General features: G+C 31.8%; 1 protein-coding gene across 1 annotated transcript; it reads left to right on the top strand.

The window, feature by feature from the left end:
* Positions 1–9,151: 9,151 nt before the first annotated feature.
* On the top strand, positions 9,152–12,049 carry LOC111038606 (plexin-A1-like). The gene is made up of 2 exons (XM_022321772.1): positions 9,152–9,229; positions 10,046–12,049. The coding sequence occupies exons 1-2, from the start codon at positions 9,152–9,154 to the stop codon at positions 12,047–12,049; spliced, it is 2,082 nt and encodes a 693-aa protein (XP_022177464.1).
* Positions 12,050–12,199: the final 150 nt, after the last annotated feature.

Here is a 12,199-nt window from a genome sequence, read left to right as displayed (position 1 = left end):
TGGCTTCCTCTCAATACAAGACACGTTAAGGCCAGTTGTGAACCCGGCTTTAATGATTACAAAATTTCAAAGTTTATAGTCGGTACCTACCTAAGTACCTAACTAAGTGAAATGGTAGGTGGTATATAGGAGTAAAATTTGTAAAAATTTGTAAATACAGTATAATACTAAAATAATATGACATAAATAATTATTTGTAGGTAGGTCAATAATATATTTGGTAAAAAGTGGAAGTTTTATACTTTTTTGTAAAGGAAATTGGTAATTAGGGGTTGGTCGGGGTTTGGCTAAGGTAACTAACATCAAGAGGTAGGTTATTAGTAAGTTTTCATTAGTGCGCCTGAAAAAAAATTACGTTAGTGCCACCGAGTATTAGTAAATCTTGTAAAGGTTAAATATGTACATATTTAATTTCCAGGCAACTATAAATCGGCATACTATTCGTTTATTTTCGTACCACTGCATCAAACTTAAACACTTTCAGAGTCTATCAAATTATATTTTTTTTAAATACACATTTTATAAGTAAAAAAAAAAAATGCAATAGGTAAATAACTTTGTTACCTACCTAACCACTGGCATTTAGTTTGTGTACATAATTTAAGTTATTTAAATGTATTAATTATGCGAATTTCATTTAATTTTTGGCTAATCAAAGTGATTTAAGCAAAAGTATCATACTATTGTAAGTCAATTAGGGAACAACTTACAGTCAACACGAAATTTAAGAGAAAATTCCTATGAAATTCTAGGAATATCAAACACGCAACAGAGCTATACAACTTGGGACAAATAACAATATGGGAATATTTCAAGAAATATTCTTATATGAATATATGATATCAGCTTATTACGAGCTGAGGCCTTGCTTTTGGTGTTAGTAGGGACGGACCAGATGATTTCATTATAGAAAATCTAGGCAAAGAAAATCAGAACAATGAACCAGAAGAAATAAATAATCAGCAACCATCTCATGACCCAAATCCACTACTTTGTATGATTTATCTGACAAGGACTATAGATGAAACACCAGACAAGTATATAGTTCTTTCACGTGGGCACGCCTGGATTTTTGGAGGTTGTGTTGAACAATAAATTGCAAGTTCAAATGGCAGGAAATTGCTCTATGTGAACATGTCACTTTTCAACAGATGTTCATTGTTTAAATTCGGCGTATGACTATCTGTACACAAATTTATAAAATAATAATAATAATAATAATAATAATAATATTTTGAAATAGGTACAATAAGTTAGAACATTTAATAATGTTTCAAAAAATGTTTAATTAAAGACTGTTTCATTACAACAGTATTTATTAGAATCTGAGTAGGCATAAAATTATATCTTATAATATTATTATACTATTATCCTATCTATTGTACATTTTTCATTACCATATCTATAATATACCTATTAATGTTTTTTTTTTTTTTATAAAGTTTATTAAGGCTTCAACAACAAAGATTTTTAGCCTATATTAATGTATTGTCTGTTGTTAAAATTAAATATACATAGATATTATATATACATTAGATGTATAGGTATTTGTTTTTGTATCATATTCAGAATACGTGATTAGTAATAAAAGTTTACATACAATAATTATTAAATTAAAATAAATGGCTAGTTATTATAAGTATTAAGTACACACATACCTACTTGTAAAGATTACTATTTTGTATCAAGAATACTCAATCAAATAAATGGATAAGACACTAATTAGACTAGGGATGTGACTAAATATTTTTTTTTTGAAGTGTATTCTAATAATATATAGGTACTTTAACACAAAGAAACAGGTACTTATTCAAATAAATATTATATAGACATATAGTCATCAGTCATTTCATTATACCTATTAAACCTATAATAATTTGTTTAGACATTTTACACAAGCCCCTTTATATACCTAATAAAGTAATAAATACGTAACATAAATTAAAATTTAATTAACTATAATGAAATACTTAACTAACCTTTTTTTATATGATAGTTGCGTGTAGTTGAACACTCAAAACGCATCACTCTCGATTACAATTTTAAAGTCGCATCATCTAATACCTAATTCATAATAGTTCGTATATGCGTAACTATAATGTCATAGTTAAACATTTAGTAGGTACCTATCTATTGGAATGAAAGGTAATTATAATGAAAAAAAGAAATAGTTACTACCAAATAAATTCTAATGCACCATCATAAAATGTATAATATAAAAATGCACCCGCAATAAAATATTATGAATATAACCACGAGACTGTTATCGTTATCGTGTAACGTCTAATATAAATAATAACCACAGGAACACAACATATATTACTATAATATAGGTTATGTTCACAGTATAATATGTGTAACAAACTAACAACCATGGTAATAAGAACCTAATAGTAACAACTATTGTTATGATGTTGACTTTTTCATAAATTGTCTTCTATAGCAGTAAGACACATAGCAGACCAAGTTATAAATTCGTTTCTTGAGATATAGAATCATATTCATTAAATTTTATTTTGCATATTTTTGCATATTTAAAGATTTTGAAGAATAAGTGCATATTTATAATATAAATGCATATTTCGTATATTTATTTTACTCATTTTGATTAAAATCGAGAAGTTATAAAAAACAAAAAAACTCAGCAAGGAAATATGAAAAAATGTATTAAGTAATAAGTAATAATGTTTTTGTCTCGTGTGTTGATTTAAGGGCCAGTGGCCAGTCACATCACTAGTGTACATAAATCATTATGACCATTATAATCTGTAGATTATTTTATCTCCAATAATTGATTGAAGTTCATACTTTGAATTGGATATATCATATGGATTACTACATTGGATCAACTATTGAAGATGCCAACTTCCTAGGCTTACCATATGATTTAACCAATATATTCCAAGCTAATTGGTAGGTATCGTTAATCACTGGAATCCCTCTGAGTGCCCCAGATCGACTAAACTGAGAGCACCCAAGTTAAACACTAATATATTTTGTTAATCTTTATTTTTTTAAAAGAATTAATGGTTTTATACATTTTGGCGTCGTCGACTAGAAGTAATATATTATAATGTTTTATTATCGAGTGAATATCATTAATGAATAACAAAAATAATAAAGCCCAAATATGGCCCCCTTGGGGTACTCCAGAATTAACGTGAATGGGTATAGATAACAATTATCATACTTAATAATTTGTAATCGGTTTGATAGAAAATATCAAAACCACGAGAGAAAAGGATCATCAATATTGTATATTTTATTTTATTTTAGAGTTAATTATTAATGATCGACTAGAACGATGCTTTATTAAAATCGGTATATATGACAGTTTGTGATCTTATTGAGAATGAGTCTAATTTTGTTTGAAGATTAAGTAGACGTAGTATTACGTAGATCTTCCCTGTCGAAAACCGTATTATTCATTAATACGAATATTTTGAAACATTGGGAATAATATTTTGAATTAATATTTTTGGAATAATTGATATTTTAGATATTGGTCTATAGTCTGTAACAGATAATTTATCACCTTTTTAAAATATTGGTGAAATAGAAGTTGCTTTCCAAAAAATAAGGAACACACCGTTAGTTTAAAATTGGTTGAAAAGTAAGTGTAGTATTGGATATTATAAAATAAAACGATATTCAAATAAAAATGTTGAGGAGCGATTATCTGGACCAGTATATAATTTTAAATTAATATTGTTAAGTTCATTGAATACATCCATGAAAGTTATTTCTATACTACAAATATAATTGAATGTATAATTATTATTAATAGATTTTAAGTTATATTATATTCGTCGGTCCATTTACCATTTAATCATTTTTTGGCCTAATGGATATTTAAGTGTCAACTAAAATAATTTAAGACATGTATTTATCTATCAATATTTGGCGGTAATAGATTATTGATAACTCTCCCTTCCGGAGACTTTAATGGGTCTTTTTGTCTCATTTAGTATGCGACTATGGTCATTCGCGTGCGGAGATATGAAGAGTGCACATCTAAAATATTCTTGTTAAAATGTTTCGTTTTATTCTAAAAATGTCTCATATTATTATTTATTTTTTATTATAAAAAACTCCTAGTTGTAAATCGGCTATATTTTGGTTTTTAACGGTCATAAAATTATTAACAAAAATATTTAACTCCATCAACAAACTAAGAACAATAGACTCGCAACTAAGTAAGTAAAAAAATACCAATATTTAATTGTATATAAATTCGACCACTAAGTATAAAATTAGTTATAACTTATAACATATTATACATATAACCACATAATATATTATTGTTTAAGACGGTACTTGGTAATTTGTTGTCTCCTTACAAGTGCGTAACTTAACAAATTTACGCTCAGCAGATCATGCTTAGCTTTGTTAATTTAAAAATGAGTGTGAATTGGCCTCTTATGAAACTTGATGGTCATGGGAAGAACATTATCTATTTTTGTATGTAGGTTACATATAATTTAAGGTAATACATATAAGGTTACAATAAATCAGTTTTTAAATGAGTTATGAACATTTTCAATTTACACTATATTATGTACTCAAAACTTGTTAAAACATATCCATAATGAAAAACCCAAATGTTAAGAAGATAAACGTGATCTGCTGGCGAGCGAACATTTTCAATGTTATACCTTATACACTATTGTATGGCGGAGATAACAAAATAGGCCTGTATAGCATCCTCTTCATACGTTATAAGCACTCTGCCAGAATAGAAAAAATATTAGCAATAATAATAATAACTATGTATACAATTATAGTAGTGAATTTATGGTCATCTTATGTTCCTCATTTATCTAATGACAATCCTATATAATATAACAGCCTCGTAATGTTAAAATAAATTTAATTTAATTTAATAATTCGGTGATAAATATTGCTTGATTTTATTTTTACAAAAAGGTAAAATATAATTTTATATTAGTAAACATTTTTGAATGCATTACTTTTTTTTTCCGTGGTTGGTCTTCAGTCATACTTATTATACTAACATTGTATTAATTCTTCCTAATTTTTATTTTTTGTTTTAAATTATATAATAAAAAAATTACATGACGAAGCACGACTGTTTTTGTTTTAAAGATAAAGTTTTCAATAAATTATAAAAATCTCTTAGTTATTTGTAAGTTAAGTAAAGTACACAGTTTATTAATATATATATATGTATACAAAATGTCTAACAGTGACAGTTCTTGACGAGTTCCCGTAGGGGGTAATGAAAACATTTTGTACGAAAATACACTAATCTCATTTTTTTCCAAATACTTTCGGCGCTGTATAGTTTATACTTATATAATAAAATATAAATTTTATTAATAAAAAATGATTATTGTTTTAATGAAGTCTTATACATTTACACAGACCAAGGGGGCGACCGAACTATCGGTCCTTGTTATACGGCCACTGCAGGTGTCTCGTGGTGTTTTCGAGGTTTATTATACCTTACCTTGTCTGTAAAACACTTACTTCTAAAATATATAAATTATAAAAAATAAAAATGGGTACCTTAATATTACTGTATGCTGTCTACAAGCTTTTTTTTAAACTTACTTAATGATAATTATTAATAATCTGATTTTCAAAATAATGATTTAAATTGGATACCGACTAAAATATTAGTATACTTATATTATACTTTCAAGTACCTAATGCATATTTAAATAAATATAATGGTTTGTTAAATATAATTTTAATAAATCCTGCTTATAGGCACTTTAGGTAAAAAATGGGCAAATAATGAGCAAGTATACAAGTTATACAAACACTTTGGTCGATGAGATACAATATTTTGATTTTGAACATTATAAATTATTATATTATTGTAAATTTCAATCAAATTAAAATTTTAGCTTTTATTTGCAAAAATGTGCTCCATCTAAATTTAATATTTGATGATTCATCATTTTTTCCTGCATCAACCAATAAATCATTCAAACGATTATCATCCATAGTCACCCACATACTTATACTCTTATTAGTTATTTATTATTATTATTATTCTCATTTGTTTTATTTACATATCTCTGTATCGCTTTTTATTATAATATTATCGTTTTTTCCTAAATTGTGCTTTGTGCCGTTATCATCGAGGGAAATAATTTATGAATATACTTATACTAATATACAAAATATATTCTTTATCTCGGTGTAATTTGCACATCTTATCGTACTGATGAATCATTCTACTGATCATGTTTTGCACGGCCTAAGCCTTCTAAGGCTGCGATGGTTTGTATGTTGTATCAATGCCTGTAACGACCGGTTAATGTTAACCAAGCAGTCGGCTCATGTTGACGTGGTAGCCGGTCCATGTTAACCTGATGACCGCAAGCCGGCCCAATTGGATATTTGCTACAAATATGATATATTGGGTATTCGGGTTTCAGTATCATTTATTGTTGACCATATTATAGAGAGATATAGACTTGTATTGCTGTTAGTATTGTTACTGTATATCTATATTATTTTCGTTCATTATAATATACGAGATACTATATATTGTATAGGTACGCAACTACGGCTATAATTTGGTCAAAAATAAATGATACTGAAATCTAAATACCCAATATATTATATTTATAGCAAATATCCAAATGGGCTGGTTGACGGTCATTACTCATTAGGTTAGGTCAACATGAACTGGCCCACAGCGCGCAAATGAGTAGGGGTAAAAAATATTTTGATTACGCAAAATAGTAACTGTACAGGATGGGACTCTAAAACAGACGGTTTTCCGAGAAATCATAATATAAGTAAACAAATAAAAATTAATTATTACTTATAATAATGAAGTACATAACTTCCCATTTATTTTTTAAAAATTACATTGTTGATATGATTGCCATTTCTTCTCAAACACTTTTATAGCCTACTTCGTATATTTTCCACTACAAGGTGTATCACTTTCAAAAGTATACTGGAGATTTTTTTTCTCTTGTTTTTTAGTTCAATAATATTTCGAGGTGTCTGTGTATAGACTTTACTTTTTAAGTGCCGACACAAAAATAAGTCACATACTGATAAATCAAGTCCTCGAGGTGGCCAATGAATATCACAATTTTTGGAAATAATGCGTAAGCACTTTGTTCGCTGCAATCGACAGCTCCGTGTTTACTAAATGACATGTTGTCTTTAAATTTATGATATTTAGTGAAGATTCTTATCTTAATTACTTGTGAAAAAGCTTTCTGAGCTACGATTTTATTGTCATTATGGCTAAAATACAAATATACATAGTATAGGTATAAGTATAGGTACTTTCTGTGAAAACTTTTTTTAATAAATAGAATGTCCTAGAAAGAGTGTTCACAATTTATTATTTTAAGCACAGTTAGACATATTTTATAGAGATTTTTGGATTTTCACAATAGTTTTTGTATAAACGTATAAAATAAACTACCCAATAGGTACCATTGAACATTTTTGAAGAAATGTGACTCCACTTAAAAAAATCATAATCGTTGTATTAAGTAAAAATAAGTATTAAATCTCAACATTTTCATAATCATACTCTGGTATAATTGATGATGTACCGTTTTGTAATTTGTAACATTATAATTATCTTCGCCAATGTGTAATTGTCCTAACCAAGAAAGATAAATTTGATTAACTATCAGCTAGTTAAATAACGTCAATATCAATTCGATAATATAACAGTTATAACTTAATTTAATTTAACTACTAATTATATTATTATTTTTATTATTTACGATAACCTTTAACAATGAATGTATCTATAGCTCTTATAATTAAAAAAATAAAGTTATACTTATGAGTCATGTTATAGTTATGACTAATGACTAATGAGTCATGATAATATTTAATTGTAATACTACTAATACTTTTTACTTGCAGTACCGTAATAAAATCATAATCAACATATTAATAATAAAGTATACTTGAATTTCGATGACATTATGCATTTTTGTCAACTTAATGTTGAAGGCACTTTTGACTGGAAAACTAGTTAGCTTTAGATAATATAAAAGTTAGTTTCAATAGTTATTTGTATCACTATTATTTTTTTTTTTAAATAACATCGGCGTTTTTAGCCATTAGTCCAAACATCTTATTTACACTGGAGTTATTTACTATTGACTATTAATTACAATTTTATTTACAAAATAAATACCTATATTATAATATTATGCTTGATTTAAATAACGTAGGTAGTCTAATTTAGTTGTTTTTAAGAAGTTTATGATAATAATGTTTGATCAGAGATCTGGTTAGTTTTATTTAAAGCTTAAAATAATATGCTACACATTATTATTATTGAAAATAATTTTAAAATCTATTAAAATCAATACAATACGAATTACGATGTTAATAAATCATTTATTTTTACTTCAATCTAAATTTAAAATGAAAACAAATTCCATATTAGTATTAAAAATGTAAATGTATTTTAGATTTTTTTGACAACTAATAAAATAAAAATGTTTAATGGTGTTTGGAAAAAAATCAATAAGATTTGTTTTCACAAATAATTATAACTATCAGTCTCCTTTTACTTTTGGATTTTACCGGCCATTTAGGTCTATTGTCTCAGGAACAGCATGCCTCCACAAGGGCGGCTCCAGGGGGGGCTTTGTTTATAAATTAATGTATTTTGTTTAAAAAAAAGGAAAAGGAGTTTCTCAATACTTGGGAGACTTAAAACCTGGCTTCATTCTAGGATGACAGAAGATAGACTATCGGCATTATGTATAATTAATGTATATAATAAAATAGATTTCTAGATCAAATAGATAATATTATTGATGTTTTTGCAAATTCAAAAAATAGACGAATTGAATTTGTACTATGAAAATGTGTGTTTTCTTTTTGTTATAAAGTTTTGTGAAATTAAAGTCTCTAAGTCTACGAACAGTAAGTAAACGGCCTAGTTAGCCTAGCCAAACTCATGGCTATTTTCAATTATCTGTTTACGACATAGATTTTATCTAGTGTAATTATCTCCAATAATTAAATTTATGTATGATTTTAATAACTATCTATATAGTAAATAATACATTAAATTAATTGAACTATATTATAAAAAATAATCATTACTTGACTAACAAAAATGTATAGTAAAGAAAAGTTAACTTTATATTTTTAGAGAATTGATTAAAACTCAAGAATCATGGTTGAATTGACTGCAGAGCCAAGAAAACAGCTTAATATTGGTTCATCTATTTACAAACTTCTTGCTATCACATCGGTAAGTATAAATCTGTAATAATCATCATAGTGTTTTGAATAATTTAATATTATTTTTAATGGGATCCAAAACCGACCATTTTTAAAGAACTCAGTATAGACAATTTTCTTAGTGTTTGCGAACAGGCCGTGCACAATGTGTGAAAGATATTGTAAAGTTCTCCCATGCGTGCACACATACGTCAATTTATTACGCGTTACACAAATATTAATTTTTTTTTTTGTACGTGTAAAAATATCAATCAACTTGTACTTATTGTACTAAATACTCAATAGAAGTATCCTATTCTATTTATCTGATAAAATTTCTGAATTCGTCTTCAAATCTACTTGAAAACGGCATACTCACATTTTTCAACTATTATTTTTACTTCAATATTACCAACATTTTAAAATCCTTAGTATTTAACATTTATAAATTAAATTTTAAAGTGGTTTAATAATTCTATTTCAAAAATTGGAAAAGTCATTTTTGAGTAAGCCTTATGAGTCATGATGAATTCAAATAAGTTTTCAGAAGTTTTATACGATGATTGAGATAGTTGGTACAATAATTATTTAAGACTAAGTTAACTCCAAGTCTTAAACTTTTATGGTGCGTTTAAAAAAAAATAGCAAATTACCTGATCTAAAATTGAGAAATGCAATAATTATAATTTATGTAAGTACATAGCATGTGTATATATATATATCAATATATCTGCCAAATGACTATGTGGGGGTAAACCGCCTCTAAACCTCCAATCTAGAGTACGCTCCTGCTTTAGTGTAATATAATACATTAATACAACAAAATTGTAAACATTTTTTTTTTCAGGTGTTGGCATGTATATCAAAAGTTGATTCGTTCAAGCACGATATCAACAAATATGCTGTAGATTGCTCAGGATTTCGGACGTGTACGAAATGTACGGAAAACCCGTCCTGCAGCTGGTCTTTAAAACAGCAGACGTGTTTGAAAACGACTCGTAGACCGGGACTGTTGATGGTGAACATCCGAGAGCACTGTCCGCAGTTTACCATCGTCGACAGTTTCAACTATAAAATACATCTGCCCTTCACTTACAAGGTGAAGGTGTCGAATGACGTGAGTGGTTTCGTAAAGTACCTCGGCAAAAGCAACATCACATGCTCGCTGAGAGACATTACGTACAATGGTACGGTGAACGAGGAGGCGGACACGATCAGTTGCGAGTCGATGAGCAACGACAGTTTGGAGTTCGACAAACAGCGGCTAATGATTTACCACTACAGCATCGCGTTCGACGGCGTGCTGCTGCGGATCGACAATGGCATCAACAACTACTTAACTGTATACAACAGCCATTATTGCAATACCAGCAACAAGGTCAAAGACTGCGTTGCATGTTCCTGGGACTTGGAACTCAACACGTTCTACTACAAACGGTGTTCGGTCGGTAACACGTGCACGGGCCTGTTCGAGTATTACGACCACTGGAACGAGACCGCCTCCGCGGGCACGGCGGTGAACACTGGATTTGGACCACCCGCGGGTGCTTGTCCTGACATGACGATCCAGTCGGTGGAACCGCTGTCGGCGGCGTGGTCGGGTGGAGCAACTCTGGTGATAACCATCAAGAACCACGACGTGCTGTCCGAATCACGGAAGGCGACCGTCACTGTGGCCGGACGCAATTGCGTTTACCCGAAGACGATCAACGGTGAGACCATCTCATGCACGGTCGGATTACCGAAGCCCGACGACTTGGCAACTGGCCCTGTACACGTCACGTACGGCCCGCTGCGGCTGACGTCAGCCCAGACGTTCCAATTCGTCTACCCCGAGCTGACCTCTTTGAGCCCGGCGTGCGGCCCTGTCTCCGGCGGTACCTTGTTGCACATTACCGGCCGTTTCCTGGACGCCGGCAGCACGGCCACCGTGTCTGTGGGCTCGGCTAACGTGCCGTGCGAGCTGATCGCTAGGTACGCGGACCGTATGCTGTGCGTGACCGGACCGTCGGACGGGCCAGTTGCGGGTGCCGTCACGGTCGTGTTCGACAAGTTCCTGAGGAGGAGAGTCGGCGTAAACAGTACCACCGCTCCACGGTCCAAGTCTGCTGTGCAGTTCGTGTACGCGGGTGACCCCGTGCTGGACGCGGGTCAGCTGTTTTCGGGAATCGCTTCTGGTGGCACCCACATCCCGGTGCGTGGTCGCCATCTGGCATGCGTTAGCAACGCCACGCTGTATGTGGACGACCCGGACGGCGTGCGACACTACGCCGGTTGTGCGGTGCGCAACGACACGTTCATGGAGTGCGGGTCGCCCGCACTTGACGTGCCCCGATCGTCCACTTCCGACGCCACGGCCGCGGCCGCTGCCCCGTTATTGAACTTTGGTTTCCGCGTGCACTTTGCCGACCACACGTTGGACTTGTCCCCGCAGCCCGACTTTCCCGGTTACCGGCTTTACGCCGATCCAGTGTTCACGGATTTTGAGACCGACGGCCGCAAGGTGACGATCAACGGCCGCAACCTGAACCGGGGCTACCGACCGTCCGTCGACTTGGCCATCCGATTGCGTGACGCCAAGGGCACCCCGTGCGCCGTCATCAACACGCAGCGACGACGGATCGTTTGCTTGCGACCGCCGTCGTCCCCCGCTGACGGAGACCTGCGTGAAATCCACGTCACCGTCGGCCGCGAATTCGGCCGCACTGTCATGAAGAACAACAACCGTTTAGCGAGGGGACCGTTCGAAGCGTTTCTGCTGATCGTCGGCATCCTCACCGGCGTGTGCTTCATGACGTTCCTGATCGTGGTCTACGTCAACAACAAATGTGACATCCGCCGATACTTTTAATCCACCCCGACACAATATATTCATTGATTATAGTTAAAAGAAATTAAACTTAAATTTTCTATATTAATAAAATTTACTAACTACGAAATATTTGTATACTTTCTTATCATATGTAAGTACCTACCCATTACCTATACTTACAATTTATAA

Source organism: Myzus persicae, unplaced genomic scaffold, assembly GCF_001856785.1.
Source record: "Myzus persicae strain clone G006 unplaced genomic scaffold, MPER_G0061.0, whole genome shotgun sequence".
Lineage (NCBI taxonomy): Eukaryota > Metazoa > Arthropoda > Insecta > Hemiptera > Aphididae > Myzus > Myzus persicae.
The sequence above is the reverse complement of the archived record's forward strand: the minus strand, read 5'-3'. Positions and strand labels throughout refer to the sequence as shown.

What these genes read in the sequence shown, in the direction of transcription:
- LOC111038606 (XM_022321772.1), top strand. Translation starts at nt 9,152, where the DNA reads ATGGTTGAATTGACTGCAGAGCCAAGAAAACAGCTTAATATTGGTTCA. An exon ending in AACTTCTTGCTATCACATCG is followed by an intron (nt 9,230 to 10,045) that starts GTAAGTATAAAT and finishes TTTTTTTTTCAG; the next exon opens with GTGTTGGCATGTATATCAAA.